The following is a 23,512-nucleotide window of genomic DNA, read 5'->3' on the forward strand; positions in this document are numbered from 1 at the left end:
GAAGGAAGACACACAGGTCTCTGTTGTAACAGGAAAATCATCAGGGCTCTGCTGCAACCTTTGCACAGCATAAAACCTGGGCAACCCACACTTTATTCCCTTGGTTCAAGTGTGTTTATGAGCCAAGACTCCTGAATGAGGCAACAGTTTCTAGCCAAACATAAACAGGACTGTGCTTCTTTAAGCAGCATGGCAAGTTCTCTGGCTGCCCAAATCTTAGCAAGTCTCCAAGAGAAGAAAAAGAAAAAAACTTCTGCAGGTAAAGGTGATGGTCTTGCTCCATAAGGCAGGTGTGTAACACATCTCCCCTGCTGCTCCCTCACATTGCCAGGATTTCAAGCAGTGCTTCCTCTGCATGAGGCTGCCACCTGAACAAAACCCATGAAATATTATTTGGGAACATGTTATGAACATATAACTAAGTTGAAAATACAAGTTTGCCACAGAGCTCTTTGGACAGCCTTCTCCTTCCCTGCTGTTGGCATCACCTTCAAAGGACTTTTTCCTATGAGCTAAGCTGGAATACTGCATTCATCTCCAGATCCCACAATTACCATCCTGATAATACAAAAGCAGTACAAGCAAAATATTCTCTAAGTCCATCATGCACTTTCACTTTGAAGGAATTCACATTGGGAAGCATATTTAACTCACAATTCCTTTATTTTTCCCCCTTCAAATGAAGTTGTAATGACCAATCCAGACATATTTTTAAGTTACAGAGAACTACAGTCCTGCAAAGGAGCTATTTTGAAAAGTTTAAAATCTCTCCTCTGGTGCAATTATATAATTCAGTGTTTTTACAAACTGATTTGTCTGGTGAGACTAAACCAGTATGGAGAACACAACCAACCATCTCAGCATTGTGACTGCTGCATTCAAATTAATTTTCCATTTATTTTTTTCTTTGGTCTATGAATTTGTTAGAAGCATTTCCTTCTCAAAGGATTATGCTGTCAAACAAAGAGGCTACTTAGGGACAATAAAGACTTTCATCAAGGGACAAGCACTCTTGGACCAGATCAAGTAGAATTTCCTCCTTTACCTTACCACATAGCTTGGAGAAACATTGGACAAACCTGTTATTAACTGGGCAGCTACACTTGCTTCAACATCTGAAAAACCCCAACCAATAAACATTCACAACCAGGTCCTCTAATTCAGGTTGAATTTTGGAAAGCTTGTATGAAACCAGATTAAAATTCATTTATCTTTTGCAGGTGATGGAAAGGGAGCACTCCTGGGTAGGTCATGCACTTCTTATCACCATAGCTGAGTAAAATGTAAGACGTGATGGTTAAATACCCTTCAGGGCCAAGCCAAACCCCAGAAGTAACAGGTAGAGTCTTATCCTCAAGTTAAAACTATGCACATATTCTAGATTTCTCCCCTGGGAGCAGGTGCCATGTCCACATGCAAAATTCCTCCCCACACCACATGCCTGTGGAAAGGCACCAAACCAAGTCCTGCACTGATGTTCTGTGTCAATGTGCCCAAACTGGAGCTTTCTGCTGTCAGATTTCACACCACAATGGGCCAAGAGGGAACATCAGGTAAATGTGACAGGCAGAGCCAGTGGGATCAGCTGCATGGGGAAGGGCACAGAAGTTCCTTCATCACAGATTAAGATCTTATCCAAAAAGTGGTGATGGGGCAGAGAAGGCAGGAAGAATGATACGTAACTTTCACTCAGCCAAGCACAAACACCATACCTACACCCTCTGTAGCAATTTCTGTTTAAGTGGCATCTATCAATCCTCCAAGATCCACAAATGAGTGCTTTCTATTGATTTTGAGAGCTGCAGGAATTAAACTCCTATGCTTGTATACCAGCAACAGGAGAAGCTCTAAAAAAACACCACAGTCTTCCCATATTATGTTACTGATTCCAGCCTGATCTCAATGAAGGGAGCTTTTATGTGGCTGCTCCACTGCCTCAGCCCACATGCTGGTTAGAAGCTAAATTAGATGATTCTCTTACAGTTCTGTGGGCAGGGTAAGCAAGGAGGGGTATTCACACTCCTCAGAAATGCAGACAGCAGCAGCTTCATCAGGGAGAAACCTCAAAGCCAGCTAAGGAACAGACAGTCAGTCCCTTTGTAAAGCTGTGTGACAGCAGACCCAGAGTCTGCTCTGTGGCTCTGGGAGCAAACCATCCTGGAGCATTATTCCTGGAAGCCTGATTTATCTCATTACCGTGGAGAGAGGCAACACCCCAGTCAAGAATGACCTGGAGAGAATCAGAATAATAAATCCATTTAGTGAATAGAGTCAGCCCAAGGAAGAGAAATATAAATCCTCTTCCATTCTTCTGATGTTGAATCCCTTGCATGCTCTGTAGAAGTTACAAGGTATACTTACTGCCAGCTTGTCAAATCACTAAAGAAGTTTCCAGAGCATTTTTTAAAGTATTTTTTTTTTAAAGTTACGTGGTAGAAAATTATTTGAGCTCTTACTAGAGTGACAGGTTCTGAAAAAAGCCTACATTGGTGATAACGACATCTGGTCCATTAACAACTTAGGTAATTTCATTAAACAGAAAGGTTAAATAATTTAACCGAGTCATGCAAAGATTTCTTCTGCATACAGAAGGAAATAAAAGGGAAGAGTCTTTATGATCCTGAAAGCTTATTCTGATAACTGTTTCCATATAAACATGACTTTTATTAGTTTATGAAGAAGTGCTGGACAAATGCTTTAAAAACAGTTTCAAGGTCATGGTGAGCAAAAGCTATGTATGTTTTATTATTAAAACCCAAATTTACTTGTAACAAGTAAGACCAAAATTTAGTCAAAGATTAGACAGAGCTTTTGACCCAAAGAGAGCTTATACAAACCCCACAAGACACAGCCACTACATTTGCTAGCAGATCATTCCTGGTACTGCAGATTGCTGCTTGATGTAAAGCAGGGAAGTCCCCACCTAACACTCACCTTCCACACTCCTCTTCAAGGGTTAATTGCTCTGTGCTAGAAAACAAGCTAATCCTTCTCATCTTTGTGTAGTCTGGGCAAAGCCACAACAAATTAATACATTTCTTTCAAGGTCAGACAAAAATCTGGCCTTAAGAAAGCTTTTGGAGTTAAGCTTCAGAGATTGCTATAAGCTAGGAAAGAGGCATTTCCTTAAAAAATGCTAATACAGTTCAGGATTGGGGTGAGGGGAGGGAATGTGTTGGCCTCTAAAAAACCAGATGCATGCAACAAGGAAAAATTGAAATCACATTAGATATGTTAGACAAAGTAGCCTGGTAGACAGAATGTCAACAAAGTGTTATATTTCATTCATCTTTTAGTTAATACAGGAACTGTTTTGTTTACAATCAAAAGAAAAGATCAGATTGCTGTGTCACTGTATGTACCTGATACAGGTCAAAACCAACAAAAAGAAAGGAAAGGCAGCCCTGGGTGTCCCCTCTTTCCCCCAGATCATCTACACACCAAATGACAGTGCTCACAAGCTGTGCTGAAGACACAAAGTGGTGACCAATAAATCTGAATTCAGCTCAGTGATTTCCTGAAGTCTATCATGAAGACAACCCAGAGTCATTTATATTTAGCATAATTAGAATGAAGAAGAACTGTAAATTAATGCTTAGAGCAGCCCTTCAAGGGACAACCTCCCTAACACCTCCTAGGGGCTGTGAAGGGTTTATTGTCCTGTTTACATCTCAGGAGATGTGTAAAAGATGAGAAAGTTTATCCACTGTGAGCTGTACACTGTTGCAACTTGCCCTATTTCCCCATCATCCACAGAGTCAAATTTCCAGACTTCACAGGAAAGCTCATAACATCTAATTGTCTCCTGACTCTCTTCCTGGTCAGATCAGACTTTATGAAATTGCTTTCATGTGTGCCAAGCAAAGACAGTATCTTCCCTGGGAAAAGCCAAAGGCAGCAGCTTGTCACAAACAAGGAGCACTCGTGGGTCACAGACAGGGAAAGGCACAGCCATGAATCTCAACAGGACTCCATAAATATTTATGAGGAGCAAATAAGTATTAATAAACTGAAAAGGTGAAAGAACAGTCCACTGTCAGTCTAAATCAAGAAATCTGTGCCAGCAAGCATTTTCCCAGGCAACATCTGCCACTTCCAGGGTTCAGCATGGGCCAGGCACCACTCCAGGCAGGCAGAGCAGAGGCAGATCCTGTTTTGGGGAAGCTCTAGGTGAAACCTCAGAGGCCAGCTGAGCCGTGCTGGCTGCAACACCGCATTTATTTAGTGTGGATGCTGGGTGCCAAGGGGCACAGCTCTCCTGCAGCAAGGAGCTGATGGCCAGCAGAGGGGCAAGAGCCACAGCCCAGCTGTGTCCCAGCTGTGACAGCCACGTGCAGGTGACAGAGGAGACACAGCAGCCTGTGCCCTGCACACTCCAGCACACTGAGCTGAGCCAGCCCTGGGAGCTGCTGGAACCAAGCTCCCCATGCCTTCTGACTGGCACACACGCAGGGCTGGAGGCTCTCAGCCCTTTCCTGCTCTTCATTAGCTGCTATTTCTGCTGTTTAAAGCCTTCCTTCTATTCCAGGGTAAGGGCACCTCACCATCCCCTCTCTTGGGGCTAAAACAAGATTCCCTTTGAAACTTCACACTAATTCCCTCACAGACACTGAGAATAAATATTTACTTTTATGCATCAGTGTTGCTTCAGTGGTATGACTGCTGCCCCGTTATATAAGGGTAACATCTCCAATTTTCCCACAACTAACAACAGCTTTGGAATACTTTCCAAAGGGTCTCACGAATAATTTTCCATGTGATGTGTGCTGTGATCGCTGACCAGCAGAGGGAGACGGGATACTGTTCCCAAACAAAAATCCAAAATCTGGAATCTTTCAAGGGATGCCATGAGAATACAACCCAGCTCTACTTTTTCTTCTTCCTCCACTGATGATTAATAACTTATATTAAGGGAGGCAAGAAGTGAGCTCCTAAATTGTGTGTTTTAGCTCTAATATTAATAAAAACCTGAATTCAAATCACTGAAGAACTTTTTCAATGCACCAGTTCTTTTGTTTTTTTTTTGGTAGGTGTTTTGTGTTTGTTTGTTTTTATATGAGGTGAAACACTGATGTGGGTAGGAAAGAAACAGACCATGGAAAGACAAATATCTATTTAAGAGGATTAATGGACACTGAATGTTTTAGAGCTGTGTTTTCCAAGTATGAACTAATACAAAGTCAGGAGGTACTGGACAATAAGTAATTTATACATTAAAAATTAAAATGCAAGGAACAGTTTACAAGTTTTATTTAACCACCCTTATTGGGCTAATTCTCCACCAGGTACTTATTCTGCTGTTTCAGGCAAATAAAGCTATTCTATTTTCATATTCCATACATATTTGTGCACCAGCCACACCAATCAAAGTGAATGGCCATAATGTGTTTTGAAGACACTGATGGTGGCACATGAACAGTGGTGCCAGGTAAAGAACTAAAAAGAAATACTGAACAGAAGTATTTAGAAGACCTCCTAACAAACAGTGTAGGTTTGGTAAGCATTCAGATCTCCCTTTTTAGTGTTTTCTTAAATAGTTCTGCAAAACCTGCTAAGTTGGAAGATAGTGCCCATGCTGGAAGAGGACTCCTGCTTTACAGTATTATGATTTTATAAATTAAAAGTAATGCAAGAGGATTAAATGTAATAATGCAAAGCCAAAAAAAAAAAAAAAAAAAAAAGCAGTTTAGAGGGGAAAAAAAAGCTCCTCACCAGCAATACAAACTCAAGATTTGGATATTTATTGTATACTAGAGTCTGACTGAACAACTCCAGACTTCCCTTCCTACCACCACTGCTTTCAAATACCTGGAGAAGCAGACTGAGAATATGACTCCATGATCACAGACTTTGTTCTCCTCTAGCTGTAATCCATGACAATCATCAGGGATGCCAAGTAAGACAGGGATTTTTGTGAAGTGCTGGTGGAAAGTTTTCCATCACCATCGAGTTACCTGTTCTCCTTTGTGGTGAAAACTCCCAAGGCTCACTCACTCACAGTCTCCCCAGGTGTCACCTCACACTGGCTCACCACCTGGAGAGGAAACTCTCACTTTTTGACATTAACAGCATTTTCTCAGCACAGCTCCAGCAATGAAACTGGTATCTGGCATGATGTCTTTCATCAAGAGACCTGGAAACTCCAAAAGGAATCAGTGGCCTGCCCCAGTGGTCTCAAGATAACTGGTAAATGGAATGAAGGACAATCATCCCTCCAACTGTAACCTTTGACCCAGGTGAGCACTGACAGTGCAGGCTGTGGGTCATGCCCACTGTAGATACCAACTCCCAGCACAGCGTGAGGAAAAAATATATTCTGGAATGAAAAGGAGGCCAACAGTCTTTGAGAAGAGCTGAAAGAGTGACAGTGAACCCCATCATCCAAAACCTGATTTTTCAGGTCAAAATTTTTTACTCAAGAGCTGACAGTCATCCTCTCTTTCAGGCAAAAGCAAGGAAAGACTGCAGAACTTTCCTCCCTCTAAGATGGTGAAAAAGTCAATGTAAATTTTCCACTTTTCAGATCACAGCATTCAATCCAGCACTGTATACAATTATCTGATACACAAGATGGCTCTGTGAATGTTTTGGGACTGAGTATCTGTTACATGGCTGCCTCTGACTGTGGAAAGCTGAGGTCTGAGTAGTACATCCCAGACCAAAATTACTAAATGGGCTTACTTAAGTCAGAATTTGAGCATCTTTACAAGGAAAAACATACTGAAACAGCAAAAAACCAAAGCAAACAAAAAAAATACCAATTGCAAAATCCAGGAAACAAAGAAAGCCACAGCTTTCTACCACACTGCAGAACAGATTAGTCTGTTTCTATAGCAGGCAGCTAATGGCTTCTTTTGGCAAACAAACTCTTCAGACAGAGCCAAGAGTCTAGCAGATGATTTACTGATTAAACGCAAAATGAGAAGCTGAAAACAAAAATTTTCTGGAGAATGTAATAATTTGCATAATTAAGCCACCCATTTGAGTCCTAAACTGTCTTATCAGTATGGCAGGAACAGCCTCAGAGCACCTGGGTACTCCTTAGCTGTTGCACAAGGGTCTTCCACTAAATGTCTTTATGAAGATTCAGATATCCACAAAGAAGCCAATATAAATTAGGGCTCATCTGAAATTTGTTTTTAGACACAGATTTCGACTGCAAACCAGATTACATCCCCTCTGCCTGTTCTGCTAGGATGTCTTCCCCCAACTCCTCCTCTGGCATAACATGAAAGACACAGCTGAAACAATATAGTTTTGTACAGTCAAAGCACAGCACGATGGCAGTACTTCTCTTCAAGAGATCAAATTTCATTTAACACTCAAGAAACACTCATTTAAAAAAAAAAAAAAAGAACTGCAAGCAAAGGCAGACTGAAAGGAGAATACTCACTTGTAGCGTAGTGTCGAAAACAACAAGCTTAGAGCTTGTTGGAACAATGTCATAACACTTGTGTGACCTCATGAATCGCACATAAATGTCACTTTCCGATTCTTCAAGTGCTGCAAGTAAAAACATTGTGTTGTTTTATTTAAGTAACCTTAAAAAAGAGTAGTAAAAAACCATGCCAAATCAACTGAACACCACGGCAGAAGGACAATCCTAAAGCAAAACTCAAATTCACACTTTCAGATCTGGACAGACAGTCACAGGTTTGCACTTGGCACTTCAGACTCATCTTTCCTTTCAGATTAAATATAATAAAGACAAAATGCATTGTTCTTCTTTGATGAGAAAGGACTACCATGCTGAAGAGTTACATTCTTAAAAAAACCTCCTTCTTTTTTTTTTTTTTTCTTTCTTTTCCCCTAACAGCAGCTACTGGAACACGCATCTCAGCTCTATTATGTACAGAGGAAGACAATTTGAAACTTAAGTAGTGTTGGGCTTGACTAACTCAAGCTCCTTAAATTAGTATTTCCTGAATCTGTACCACTACCTGTTTCACTTTTCACATAGTAATTTTCTATTTTCTAAAGAGGTAGCAGGCAAGCTCTGTAATCAGCACGATTCTCTTCAGGCTACACAGAGCACCACAACTCCAACATTTTGTTTATAAATCCAGGACCCATGTGGCTGGAATGGTTTTAGTGCTGCATGTCTGTAGCAAGGACACACAGTCACATCCATATTATCTTATACTTCCTTTGCATTTGTTCAGATGCATGTGCATACAACCCCCAGATCTGCCCAGTTACATTAATTTTCTTTCTTTTTAAAGCAGTTTGGCTCTCTATTCTTTCCAGCAGGTATCTAGAACTTGGTCAAGGATAATCCCTCCAACAGAGACTGCACCCTTTAGACCCCGTAGTAATTCCACAGAAGCTTGGACATATATTACACTTTTGAAGAGCACAATAAAAAAAAGACAACAAATTAAAAAAAAAACCCTGGAAATACCTACTGACCATTAAAGAACTTCATAGTAGGGAGTTCAAAACTCAAAATCTTAATTTGCTAGATTTGTTCAAAATCAGTTACATTGCTCTGGACAAATTATTTGTCATTTCCAGCAAATGGCTCAGCACAGCCTTTTCAGTCCAAATTTACAGAAGCAAAGCTGTATCTCCCCTGCAAGTGGCTGCTCCAGGATCCAGCAGCTTCTACACACTGAACAAGTCCTTCATTTCCTACTCCCATTACTCTTAAAATAAATAATTAAATAAATAATCAATAAGTCTGGTCTTTAGAAAGTTATGGTTGCTTCTGCAATCCTAAGTGCAGTCCCAAGAGCCCTTATTTACTTCAATCTCAAGTTTGTAAACAATTAAGATCCTATAGGTAGAAACAAGCATAGGAACAGCTCAGATTCCACCAGAACAGTGGAATCACCATCCCTGGACATGTTAAAAAAATGTGTGGATGTGGCACCTGGGGACACGGATGGTGAACATGGTGTTAACAGTTGGACTTGATAATCTGAAGAGGTTTTTTCCAACCTAAATGATTCAATGATTCTATAAACCACAAAACAACCAGCTGAAAAAAATGACCATTCTTAGAGCACATCATGGCTCCACAGAGTCTTGCCAATTCAGTAACAATTTTTAAATGTATCAGGATAAGCACAATAACTGTGAGCCACAACAATTCAATCAGGGGAGGCTGCTCATGGCAGCCACAACCAGGAACTCTTACCAGCACAGTGAAGGTGTGCCCATAAACCCTCCCCTCACTTACCACACATTCCCACCCTCCAAACACAAATTCAACTGGACCCCAACAATCCCCACCCCGATGTAAAGGAATGGTTAAATTCTATCTCACCTTGTGCTGTCTTCCAGCTCAGGGGAGACACCACAAAGGGACTGTTTCCCTTTAATTTTAACTGGAAAGTTACAATTTAAAATATTCAGAAGCATGAGATAGCCATCTGTGAAATAGCTAGGAAACTCTAGCAGGATCTGGACAAGGATCAAATTGTCCAGCTGGAACTGAAGTTTATTTCTACAGAAGATCCTTATACTTTAAATAAGTGCAATGCACCACTTCATTAGTTACTAACTAAACATGCAAAACATCAGCAGCACTGATTTAACTCTCATGTCCTACACAGCTGCAAGGGCCTGGAGAAAGGGTATTTAAGACCTTCTAACACCTTCAGCTACCTGGGGATACTCAAAAACTGCCACAGCCCAATTCTTTGTACAGGTATTGTGGATTATGTATATATTATGTACATACACAGCTGTTCAATGGAGAAAAAGGACTCCCAAACCTACGGCTCAGCACATCTCAGGGATGCACTCACACCCATCTTTCCTGCACAGGGCATAATCCTCTTTACAGTTTCTTCCCCCTTCCACTGCTTTGGGGTGTATCCAAGCACCACTGTGCTGCAAATATAACTGATCAAATAAGAACACCCTCATCTCCATGAGGATATTTCTACTTTTTTACCTGCTTAGTTTCTTGCTCCAGTCTTACTTGCTTTCCCAGTAACTGCCCATTCATTCTGAAGCTTCTGCAGCACCTGCAGAGCAGTACTTCCTTTGGATGGATATGGACAGATCCCTCCTGGCCTGACTTACAACCTCCTCAGTCTCTGCACGTCATCTCTGATCTGCACCCGAGATCATCTGCCCAGCGTGCAGGAGATTTGAGCACAGAACTGCCTCCAGCCAAACCTCAGCTCTCTACAGCTCATCATCTGCAAATCAGCTGGCTCACAGAGCAGATTCCCAGCAGGAGGCATCTGAATCTAGAGCAGGATCAGGGAGGAGGAGAATCCACTAATAAGTAGCTGAATGTGTATTTCTGTGAGGGCGCACACTCATGCAAGCTTATCTCCTGAAGATTCACCTGCAAGTTATTTTGCAAGTGGACATTGGTCATGTGCACTCCTCTCCACAAGACATAGGTGAAGGCAAAAACATCCAAATTCCCAGTGCTGTTTTTTGTGATTTTTAATAGAGAAGAAAGAGAAGTCACCTGGAAGGTTACAGATAAACCCTGCCAGATTAACACCTGAAGCTGAGCACCTTGTCATATAGGGTTTTACAGAGTAAATTCTCTGCACTGGCATTTAATTTGTTCCTACTGTTAGAGAACCTTTGAAGAGTAGAAGATCAATCTATTTGTATTTCTGCCACTCTGCTCCTCAATCTTATTGACTAAAATGATTTTTACTTTCTTCCTTTCTCCCATCCTTCATTATAAGATGAGACATGCTTTTGTTTTTTATTTCAACCAGTAGATGTTATTTACAAGAGCATCATAGCTCTTTTTTTTTTTTGGACAGATTAATTATTCATCAATACTGACTCAGACTGCAGTGGGACTCAGTACTAAGCATAATTCTCTACTCAGAGAGCTCTAAGGTAGAACTACCATCTGAACACTCATGAATGACACAGAAATTTCTGCAGCATTGCTGAAGCCATTTCTTCAGAGATCTACTGAACAGATCCTTCAGTTCCACTCATGCCTTTGCCACCAGGCAGGGTGCTTTCCTCTCAGAATTTCAAGGCCTTCAAAAGTAGAAAAAAGAAGAGGAAAAAAAACCAACAAAAAAAGAAGTGCCTGAAGATGGAGAATAGGAATGTAATGTCAACACTCATGGAAAAGCTTCCAAATACTGCAACATAAAAACCTAAAGAAAGTTCCTCAGAAGTGTCTATTGCAAACCACAGCCTGCATTTCGGGCTGTGTTCCTACTGGGATGGCCCAACAAGATCCTGGACCACACGTGCTTCCTGATCTCAACAATACACCATCACGACCTTTCCTACTGTATTTTATGGTTCAGCTGTGTTATGCTCCTGGTGTCCAGTCATATTTCAAGTTCACTCATTGGTTCCAGGAGTACTTGACAGAAAGACACAGGCTCCACAGAGGCTGGGCTCTCTCACCTTCTTTGAAGTGTTAATTCCACCACAGCCATGCCACAGCAGCTCTCCATACCCCTGTCCTCATGGTTAGATTGAGGGCTGGGTCCTCTGGCAACTCTCAATCATCTGAAGAACTCAAACTTATGAACCTAAACCTTCTCATTAACCTAAAAAACTGTTAGTATAACTGACTTCTTAAAGTTTCATATGAAATTAGCGGCCAAATTTTAAAGGCCTTTTAAAAAGTAAGGAAAAAACAGCAGAGAGCAGTATGTAAAATATACACTCAGCTAACTGCCTAGCCTGGTGAACAGCTTGGAGGGAGACAAAAACCACAAATATACACAGTAATTGCACCATTCTGCCTGATTTTTTAATAAGAATCAGTATGGAAACTGTACAACTTGAAAAGCTTAAGAGTTCTCTTAGAGCAGCAGGAGCTGAGCTAACCACCCCCAGCACTACTTTTCACCTTGACTACTATTGGCATAATCATCTCCCCTCAGCCAGGTCCAATAGATAAAAGGAAATGGGGAAGTAGAAATGTAGTTTTGTGATGTTCTCACTTACATTGAACAACCTAGTTATGGGAAAACACATTTTATTTTCTGTTACTGCACACACACATATCTGTACTTCAGGGCACTCCAAGCCATACTTCTATTTTAAAAGTCACATGATATGTTGCATATCACATTTCAGATGCCAGAGAATGAAAATATTAAAGACCAAGGATTTTTTTCATCACAATGTTTACTATGGAACTGATCCAACAGCAATACATTAAGTCAAATTTATTAGTGTAATTATACTGATAAACTTTATTGAAAGGTGTTATGCCAAAGTACTATTCTTATATGTATATATAAATACACACACATATTTATATATACATATTTATATATCCTCCTGCCCTTTTCTTACACTAGAAGCTATCCAGGACAATGACAGCACTCACAGCAAAGATCAGCTTAGCTGTGCCAAGTGCTGCCAGAAGACACCAGGGTGAGAAATCACTTCAATAAGCCAGGACAAATTATCCTCCCTCCCTCCTGCTACAGATAACCCTTGGCAGAGAATACAACAGGTAAAAGACATCATTAACCTTGTAAATTGTTCTTCTGACTGTGGTTTTATCTGAAAGCTGTCACCAAAACTGGCTTTAAAGTTTCTGATAACTCCTGGTCTGAATTTACTGAAGGAGCTCCTTAATATCCTGGAAAACCTCCCACACACAGAGCTTTCACAGTGCTGGAGATTGTAGGAGTACCAGCACAAGTCACTGACATAACACAGGGCTGGAAAAAATCATCCACAATGGGTGCAGTTCATCCACTCCAAGAGCAACAGTGACACCACTCAGAAGGAACCATAAACTATTCCTGACCACCAGGCCCTGGAACACAGCTTTTAAGGGAAACAGAGGCATCTGAATGAAGCAGGGTTTCTAGAATAATGTTCTGGGAGTCAAATGTCCAGGTAGGATTTGATCAGCATTCCTCAGCAAAAGGAGAGACAGGAACAGATTTACCCAGTAATTGCTGTGCACAGGACGTTGCTGTGATCATGAGCAAGAGCTTTACTTCAGCCTACCTTCTGCAAGACAAATGTTTAGCAGGTTTTTAGCTAGGTTTGAGTGCTTCACCAATTAAAATGTACATGGTATATCCAGTGAAAAGCTTGGGAACCGAGGGGCTGGCAGTGAAGTGCAAGAAACTGCAATTTTGTACAGAATAACACAGTAAGGGGGCATGACTGCTCAGTCTGCTGAAGAGCCAAGAACACTGGAAACAGTGGACAAGAAACCAGACAAGAGAAGCTGAATCAATGTCAGACTTGGTAGGAAGAGAACACTAACATAGTTTAACAAGGGCAAGCACGGGAGAAAAGAAGCAGTGTTGTGCTTTATCATTTGATTTCTGTTTATTCACGAGGAAACTTATCTCAGAAAAAGGAAAAAAACACCACCGATGTAATCAGCCACAGGGTAAGACTAAGTGGTAAAAAAAAAAAGACAGAAAGAGCAGGAAGAGATGGTCACAAGAATACCTATTCTGTACAGCAGGAGATAAATCACAGAATCAGAGAATATCCTGACTTGGAAGGGACCCACAAGGATCAGAGTCCAGCTCTTGGCTCTACACAGGACAACCCCAAAAGTTTTAGAACATGCCTGACAAAACTTGGTTGCAGAGATGGCAGACAAGACTAGCAATGTACTACTTCCAATTAAACAGGGGGAAAACCAAACAGGTTTACAGTCCAATATAAAAGAGATAATATGATGACAGTGATAGAAGTTGACAACTCCATCACAAGCTGAAAGGCTTTCAAATGCAAGGAACAGGAAGAAAGGATGTAGAGACAGAAACAAGACTTTATTTTTCTTTCTGAGAACTACAAAGAGCTTTAAAATATTCTGGAAGACCACACATTGAAGTTACACAGTAGCATTATTCATGCAGCCACGGGCTATAGGGCAGGGATGTTGCAGATTGAACATTTCCCACCCTCATCTCAAGGAATGCCTGAGCTGGCAAATAAAGATTACAGCACGTTTATAAATGTAAGACCTCTGATACAAAGAAGTGATAGGAAATGTATCTGGAGATCAGTATCAGGAGCTTTTTCAGGGCTCCAAGATTAATTCAATTGCATATTACAGCATGGATATATGATGTGACAGAGGAAAAGTACTTTAAAAAGAAGTGTGAGCACACAGGAACAACAATAGAGTAAGTGAGCTCTCCCTGCAAGCAGGAAGAGGGTCTAGAAGCAGAGAAAATAAGAGAGGAGAACAGGTACATGAACAGATAAATAACAGTAAATACAGAAATAAATGTGCTGTTTTGTTGCTCAGGTCTTCAGACAAAGGATAATCCTTCTACTAACAGTAACAAGCTAAAAGAAAGCAGAACCAAACTTTAAGAACTATACTCAGAATTGCTTAAGACACTTCCAAACATAACCTTCACTACTGTGTGCATCTACCTTTTTTTTTCCCCACACATTTTAGTGTGCTTTCTGAATTCTAGAGTCAGTGCAACTGTTCAGTCACTTTGGATCACCAAGGTAATTGAGATGTTTTCTCCCCGTGTCACGAGGAGTTGCTTCATGCAGAGACAGCAGGTTATTATGTGTGTAAACAGGAGTCACCCTAGCTAAAAGCAACCATTCCTGAGCTCTGCAGGTTCGTGAAGGAGAAGATATACTACCAGTCTATAGGAAAGCCAAACAAATTCAAACCCAGTCAGAATTGTCAGGAGTGTATTGAAGCAAGTTATTAAAACTTGTGTATTTGCAAGCACCTACAAAGGCAGCTCATCAAAAGCAAAGAAAAAACTCAACACGGCTGTATAGGAACAGTTTAGACTAACCAATTTTTACCCAGAATAAAATTATCAACTGAATTAAAAAGGAAGACACAAAATATAAATAATAGTAAAAAAATCACAGCATGCTTGAGACACTAATTTTAAAGCAAGCATGGATATCACTGCATGAGGAGAAGACAGAGTAGAGTCACCCCATGGCAGCTGCCTAACAAGCAATCCCAGCTGCAGCAAAACTAGAAATATGCTTTTTGTTCAGTGGGTTTGCAAGACTGGATGACAACCGTGTGTTCCCAACAAGACAAGGACTCCAGTTCAAACTTTTCCCCAAGCTGGAACATTTGCAAGGCCCACCTCATGCAAATCAGGTAGTGCAGAATGGCATGCAAGCTCATACTGCAGAACTTTACATTTCTACAACTCATCCTGGAAGTGTTTTTATCAGTAGTTTGATACTTTCCATTACAAAAGATCATCAGGGGATCAAGACTTCATTTTATTCAACATTCTCTTTAGTGAACTTCAAAACAGGAATAGCCCACACTCCAAAGAGCTTGCAGTAAGAGTCTGAAATGGTTGCAAGACTTAACAATATATTCGAACTGAAATTAGAAGTGGATTGGAGATAATACAATTTTTCAGGAAATACCGAAATCCGAAAGACACACTCAACTGGAAGAGTGCAAATTGTGGAGTAACTAAACACCACCACTACTGAGAGAGAAGTACCTTGTTATTAACTTAATTTGCTACAGCAGAAGTAAAGAAGAAAAGGCAGTTTGCTTAAATAAAACAATAGGCAAACGAAAAAACCACCACAGGTGCTGGAGAGCTATTAATGCATTCCACAAGCTGGTTAGACAGAACAAAGCAACCTTAGGACACTGCACACCCTCCTTCCTTCAAGGTCCTAAACAGGGAATGAGACAAATGTCTTCAAAAGCACATCCTGTTTAGAACAAAATAGTTATTAATTCTTGACAATACTTCAAAAGATCCACTTTTCTGGTTTTGAGGTTTAGATACTTACATGTCTTCAAATTCCAGCAGTAACTAAGACTTGTTAGAGAAAATTGATACAAACAGTTGTTTGGAACAATGAAAGATTTGGATTGTGTTGCAGTCTCACATTCACAGCACACTTCAAAATCCTGCACTGAATTTTGTTCCTCATTATTGGTGTTAGCAAGTCCTGGTAACAGGGCTAAGTTAACACTTCTATTGTACTGTAGCTCTCTACTGGCAGTGTGGATAAGCAAATGATTATTGTGAGATTTGAGACAGACAAAAAAAGTGATGGGCAGCTTAAGAAACTCCACATTCCTGAGCTAATCATAGTAACTCTGAAGTTCCTTGTCCAGGCAGGCAGAGAAACTCATTTGTGTACAAGCAAGAGCTGCCTTGTTAAGGACCTAACTGGTAAACGGTACCATAAGCCCAACTGAATCCTTTTGAAAAATACTTTTGAAACAGCTCTGTATCTCTTAAATCAACTGTTGGTCAAAGGTCTGTACTTTGAGAAAAGCATCACTGTGGTTTTGTGAATAAAGGTAGCAACTTCAGCCTGCAACCTTAATGCTTCTAGGATTTTCACCACAACAAAGAATAAGCTGACCTGAAGAATTTTCTAAACCATGTTGAAGATTTTCCCTTGACAACAGGCATTACAATTCTTCCCTAAGCATCCCAAACAAAGATCTAAATTAAGATGTCGCCTGTCTGGAATGTGGGCCTGCTCTTCAAGATTGCGAGACACGAAAGGCAAGAAACTAAAAATGGTATTAAACTTCTGAATATTAATATCAGCAACCACTCTGTGCAGAGTTGGAGTCAAGGGAACTTTAAGGTATGTGATTAATGAGAGAATAAACCAGCTTGAATCTCTACTGCAAGATTAGTAAACAATTTGAATTTTTGCTGTATCTTTAAAACAAGCCCAAGTCCTACTAGATACACAGTCTGCACAAACTTTTGGAAAAGAAATAGTCATTTAAGTCCTCAAAGAATTAGTTTAAGATCAAACCTAAACATGCAGCTTAATCAAAGCATTAATCACACAACAAGCATTTTCAAAATGAGCACACAGCATCTTCACAAGCTGCAGCCATATCCCTACTGAACAGGGCACTTATTTAATCTGGAGGTAATCATCCACTGAACACTACACCCAAAGGATCAATGCTTTAAGGAAGAAATACTTTTTTTAAGACTTCAGCCATAAGGACTTTGGATTATATTTGCTGGAGAAAGTTTTGTGAAGTCTAATAAATGGCTGGTCTCAAATCCTGAATACTTACTTAAAACATCTTAAGTTGAAGCTTTTAATAGGTATTTACATTTTCATTTCTCTCTAGTTTGCTCTTGCACATTTCTTCTCCTTCCCTCCCTATGCATGGCAACACCTTTTAAATAGCTATTATTGGCATTTCTTATAAAAATTAATGAATCTGTATGCACACTTTAATAGGCTATTGAGTGTTCTGCTCCAATATACCACTTAGGAGATTTACCTGCAGCAGGTGTAGCTTGAAGCTACACAGAAAACGAACCAAGAGCTCTGTAACTCAAGCAGGTGACATCCAACACACATTCAATGTATTCAGAAACAGCTTTCTGGAACCCATTTTACAGGTACTGTTGATTCTTTTATTCCCTATACCACAGATAAACTGCAGCTCTTCCCAAAGCTGACCTTCCTCTGAGCTGACTTGACGTCTATACAGAGTAGCACTGGAGTTTTTGAGAGGTCCTTTTTGCCTTATTATACTAGAGAAATTCAAGCAAGGCTGTGGCAGGAGAGATCCATGCAACTGCTTGTGTAAAACAGAGCATTCACCTTCTGCCCTCTGGCACTCAGAGATTTCTATCAAAGGCAGCCACACAATCCCTTGTAGTGATCACCCTCCATCCTGGACTGAGCCAAATAATTAAATCTATCCTACAACCCACCCTACAGTACCTATGCTGGAAGTTAGAATACTGTTTTAAAGCTCTTATAGGAAGAGTTTATATCCATTTATTTTTGTGCCAATGTTGTTCTTAGATTAATTTCCCTCCCTGGTGTTTACCCCCTTCCCATCCCTTCTAGGATATTTTCATACATACAGTGTTATCACATCACTTCTTGGTTTTCCTTTTACTGACTTAAATGAGCAAAGCCTTATGCTTTCCTCATAAATGGCCTTTTTCTATGGCCATCTCAGTTTGTTCCCTCCTCCAGCAGCTCAGCCATCTTTTTTCTCCATGTCTTTACATCAGTAGAAATTCAAAATAAACAGCAGAAAAGAATGCCACAGTGTGAGGGACTGGTAGGGAAAAAAACCCCTTTTTCATTCTATTTGTTAAAATGCTCAGTGTCAGAACGAAATACTCTGTCACAATACAAAGAGAAAGGCAAAATAATACAATAATACTGTAAAAACAACCAACCAACCAAAAATACCAACACAATTTAAAAGCACCCTAAAAAAGTCAAAAAGAAAATCACATCACAAGTAAAACCAGTGGTCTATAGCACAGGAAAATTGCTTTTAGACAAAATGTAGGAGTGCCATTAACTTCTGCCACAGTCAAAAATGGTAAAATCAGCCAAGTGGTCCACTGAAAAAGTAAAATCCACAAAAAAATCAGCAGAGGAGAAAAGAACCTAAAACCAAGTTAGTTGTATTCAAACAGTATTCAGAAGCTACTTTGAAGATATCCACAACATACTCAAAAACCTTTTAGATGTGGTCCACTCTTAGAAGGACAAGGTAATTTAAGCTTTCCAAAGCTCCATCTGGATACCAAGCTGGATGCCTAAAAGACAAATTCGACTTTGCTCTAACATAGTTAGGTTTGTATTAAACTGCTTTGGCTTTATGTTAATCCCAACCCTTCCACAGAAGGATTTTCCCCTGAATTGTCAGATTTTCCATTTGTCAGTCTTCTGCACTGACAGAAGAGCTATAGGAAAGCCCACCACAACAGGCACCCAAGGCAAACAGTCTCAGTATGGAGAGAAACATTTTGTTTCAAGATACAAGAACTGCTCTGAAAAACAATGCCATCAGCTCCTGTACTTTGGAAATGCTGCATTTCTTCATGTTTAACACTTAACTATTTCCCCAAACCTGTGCAATGCTAATAGAGCTGTACATTCTGGAAGCTAAAAATGTTCAAATCAACAAAGTACCTGCAGACAGATCATTCACTGCTACCCAAAGGCCAAGCTCCTAAGCAAACAGCAGAACTGGTGTCAGTGTCATGAGCTGAGGCTCCAAACACTGTAATCAGGCACCCTCAAGTTATCAAAACCACAGTGGACTTCACAAAAAGTCCTGTCTTACAGAGCACCCACATCTGCTGCAGATGATTAATAAGCAGAAATAGTTAAGATTGTTTAGCAACAGCTAGACTGAACCAACGGATGCAAATGTTCTGCTGTCACTCCTGTCACACTGGCATTACTTCAGTTCAAACCAAGTCACTCCATGCAGAACTCAGCCACGCCCCAAGGCTGTAGGTTTTCCAAGAGCACTGACTTGATCAGCCAAATTTAACAGCAGAAAGTATCAAACCACCAAGACAGTCATCCTGTTTCATCTCTACTGTCCTGCCTATGGATGTGCAGGTCATTCTGTTGGATAGAATATTGGAGACCACCTCCTAGGAAGTTTCTTAAGGGAAGGACTCCGTAGTCACCCTTCTCCATCCTGGTAATGCCCAGTAAAGCAGTCACAGACAAGTAACAAACGTAATTTTGGAGTCACCTACAAGGCCACATCTTCCAGGTCTATCCCTGCTCAAGGACAAGACACTGTGAACTCAATACCTCTAAACCAGGAAATTGAGATGATATTGGCCAAAGTCTTTGACCTCCTATCAAGCAGTGGTTTACCAGCTCTGACAGCCCCACTGTCAAACCAAGCAGCTTCTGGACAAGGGAGGTTCTGCAGGGAAGCCCTTCACAGAGCTGATGTTGTCCCTCTGGAGCACACAGGAGTGGCAGCACCAGCAGGAGTGGCTGGTAAAGGCGACTGTAAATCAGTCCTTGTCCATCAGACACTACCACACGTGCATGACCTGAAGCAGCAATGTCATTCAGGTGTAGGAGAACACCTCGTTGTCCCAATATTTTTCAGGGAGAGCTGCTGGCCAAGAATGGCTTTCACTTGGAAGATAAATGTCTGCAAATCATGCAGGTGCAAGGCTGGGCAGGACACAATGGGCCCCAACACTTCCTGTACAACTGTTCTCAGTTCCCTGCAGCTTTGCCAAAGCAATTACATGGAATTGCTGCCATGGTAAGCCTTTTCTAGGAAGTCCCAGGCACTTGTTTCCATAAACAAGTTAGGGAAATACATGCTTTGACCACATTAAAATTTTATGAAAGCTTTCTCATCAAGAAGCTCTTGCATCTCTCTAGACCCAAAGCAGTTTTGAAGCATGCCATGTGTATCTTTTGCTGTATTAAAACATCACTTCCCAGAGGGGTAAAGCTTAAAAATTTTTGCTTCCTGAGAAAGACTGCAAACTTTAGCTGCTAAATGGGTTATTTCCTAGTCAAGACAGAGGAGAGCATTGCTCACTGTAGGGCTAAATACCATATCAAGAATAAGACAGTTGTATCCTCTGTAGGAGTAGGAAAACAGGGCTGTTTGGACACAGTGAGCACTGGGCTGACACGAACCCCTTCAATACTTGCACAAGATAAAGACTCCTGTGTGGATCACAGGAACAGCCTTCACCGAGGACAACAAAACTTCCAGCATCTTCTCTTGCACTGCTCAATGAAGTTTTACACTTTTAATTACATATCACTTTATGCTTTATTTTCATCTTTAAAATATGAGGATGGAAGTTTCCTGGGGGAAGAAAAATTATGTATGGTGTTCCCATATAGCCAACTGGAAGGCAAAGGACAAGGGTGCCCAGAGCAGTGTAGCACTCAATCATGATTTCTTGTATAAACTAATAAAGCTGAACATGCAAATACTCCAGATATGTTGCTCTTTAACAACTTTGTAAAGTAGATTATAGGAAAGATTGTATGAAATCTATTAATAACAATTATCATCTCTGCTTAACAACTTCTTACTACATTCACTCAGGATTCTAAACTATGTAAAATTTAATACAAAACATCCCCTTATCACTATCACCATGTCCCTTGGTATCTCAAAGCATATCTTGTGGGCAAAATACATTTTCTGTGTGCCAGAGCACATCAGCTTAAACAATCATGTAATGAATGTTTATTAGAAATTAATTACAGTTGCAAAACAATGGCTTAACTTTACCACCTCCTAACCCAAGCACTTGATCCTTCAGTCTTAAAACCCAACCTGCCTATTAACATGCATTTTATTACAAGCTTCTTTTAATTATTTTTGGCCCTAGAGTGACATCTGTTTTCATACCTTGATTCAGATATTCACTTGACAGCGGGAGGCTGGAAGGCAGGAAGAGCTCAAGAAACTATTTTTAATAAGACACAGTAAGAAAATCCACAGAGCAGGCAAGGAATGACCCCAGACACAACAGCAGTGAAGATGCAATTACTGGTGAAAGTCTATTTCAGGAGACAGCAGGTAACAGAAGAGATGCACAATTCAGAGAGAGTGAGATGAAGGCCAGATCACTACTAGGAGAGATTCCACTCTAATGCAAACTGTTTATCCAATGTCTAAAAGCTGCTTTGTGCAACAATCCAGAGAAGCAGAGTGTTCAAGAGGGAGCACATCGGTCCCATGATGCTGATGCTGCAACTGCTGCACACACTCTGCAGAATTCCCTTTTTCCAGACTAGGAATTGAGCACAGACACAGCAGAAGCCTGCAATTAAATGAACTCAGTCTGCACAAAGCACCTCCAAAGGGGTTTGCAGGTGCTACAGAGGAGTAGTTAATTCTGCTTTCAGCAGCTACTACTGCATTACTCAAGGTGAGCAGAAGGAAGAGAATAACATGGATGAGAGGCAACATTGCAACAAAACTGGTTTCCAAAATAACATGCTAAAACTATACCCACTGAATCAATACACCTGACAGGCTGATTTGCTACTCTAACCTAGTTTCTCCTTTCAGAGCACAGGTAGATGTTGGAACACAACCATTTATGGAATCCCAGCTTAACAAAATAAGCTTGTAAGTGTAAATTATTAACTAAAGTCCTTTTTTATATTAGATCTTCAGAATAATTTCTCCATGTCCTTTTCCAAGCTCATCATATCATCCATAAAAGAAAACCCAGAACTACTCTTGACTGATCAGTAGAAATAATCTTACTCCAGACACATTATTGCACATACACTAGAGCTGAAAAGGAAAATCCATAATGTGTATGAAGCTAACCAGTTTTTGATCATTTGTTACATTCATGAGAGGCCTCTCAGCACTGTATTTCAGGCTACAATGAAAAACTGCACACCCATCAACAGGTAGCTCTCAAACTTTTTGAGCAAATGTAGGCAGGTCATTCCCATCCAAAGAAATACTGAGCAGGATGAGGTCATTACTCAGAATTTTCTGTTTATTTTTAAGCTGAGCATTCTTCAGTTAAAAAGAGACTCTGGACTTCTTCTATGGGAGTTTTTCCTTTCCTGCACTGACTGCTGCTTGGAGGAAGGTTCTGTAGGGAGCCCTAAATAAAATAAATATCCTTGGCCTATGCAGTCCTTCTCCTGTGTGCACATACTGAGCCCACAGCCTGTTCCAGCCATGGTGCCCTGGTGCTGTTTAACATCACCTCACTGACATTTACACTTACACATCACCAAAGCAACATTATGAAGCCAGTCCTAGACAGAACCACTGACCCTCCAGTGAGAAGTTACACTGATCTTAGAGTTCAGCCAGATATATGAAGATGTTTTAGGCTAAAAACACGACCAGCACTTCTCTCTGCAACAATAGCATCCTATCTAACACTGTCCATGCTAATTAGGTACAAAATAGCTCATATACATTCTTTTTACATAAAGAAAATTAAAATTGCTCTTCACTCGACACCACTGTTTTATTTAGAAGTCACACCATCAGGCCAGACTCTGCATATTTCATTTCAGTACTACATAAATCATAAATCTTTATAGCACCATTCTTTTTTCCAATTCACCCTCTTAATTAGAATCCAAATTAAATGAATGCCTTCTGTGCTTTTATATTCTCATTTGTGTAACCTTTGAGGAGAGGGACTAACAGATCCACTTCACATACTGGATGGCATTCCACAGACTCATTGAGCCTCATTTTTCAGCTCTTTTTATTAAGCTCCCTATTTCAACAGAACTGCTGCATAATTTGATACACAAGATAGTTAGCAACTGTTGATGGATACAGAAGAGCAAGTACTCCCAAAGCAGAGGCAGTCAGGAAAGCAGCTCTAAAACAAGTGTTAAAGTTCTCATTCAACCCACAGTTTAAGCATCAGCAGAGAAACTTAAAGTTTGACAAAAGATCACCAGTTACAGTTTGGCTACAGCCACTCAATGAAACCTTATCAAGACTTCAGAGGTGTTTCTCAACTTCTGAGCACTCACCACCTGCTATCCAACAACAAAGTGAACATTTCAGATGCCTCTTACTCTCCCACCTCCAATATTAGCACAAACACAATGACAGCAACCAGTGCAGAAATTTAGGTCATAAAACAGGTACTGCAACTAAGCTGCATTTCCAGCTGCATCTCAACTTTCTGAGCTTCTCTTTCCCTGGGCCCTCTCACACAGAAGCACTCTGGGCAGCAGCTTTTGGTCTGACTCTCACACCCTCACTTTTACTCACACCCCAGGTTCTGAACACAGCACTCTAACCCTTTTACCCTTGGCTTTAAAATTAAGCCTCAAGCCAGTTTCTCATTTAGCCTGA

The 23,512-nt window shown here is 40.5% G+C and overlaps 1 protein-coding gene across 6 annotated transcripts in view; it reads right to left on the bottom strand.

Annotated features, from left to right (window-relative positions):
* PRKAG2 (protein kinase AMP-activated non-catalytic subunit gamma 2) overlaps positions 1-23,512 on the bottom strand; it is a 213,817-nt gene that overhangs the window by 20,496 nt on the left and 169,809 nt on the right. For all 6 annotated transcript variants that reach the window (XM_041486348.1, XM_041486384.1, XM_041486364.1 and 3 more), the window contains one exon: positions 7,394-7,503. In XM_041486348.1, the coding sequence (XP_041342282.1) occupies positions 7,394-7,503 (110 nt within the window). The remainder of the gene's footprint in view (positions 1-7,393; positions 7,504-23,512) is intronic.

The sequence above is a fragment of the Pyrgilauda ruficollis genome, unplaced genomic scaffold, assembly GCF_017590135.1.
Source record: "Pyrgilauda ruficollis isolate IOZ18807 unplaced genomic scaffold, ASM1759013v1 scaffold12, whole genome shotgun sequence".
In the NCBI taxonomy this organism is placed as follows: domain Eukaryota; kingdom Metazoa; phylum Chordata; class Aves; order Passeriformes; family Passeridae; genus Pyrgilauda; species Pyrgilauda ruficollis.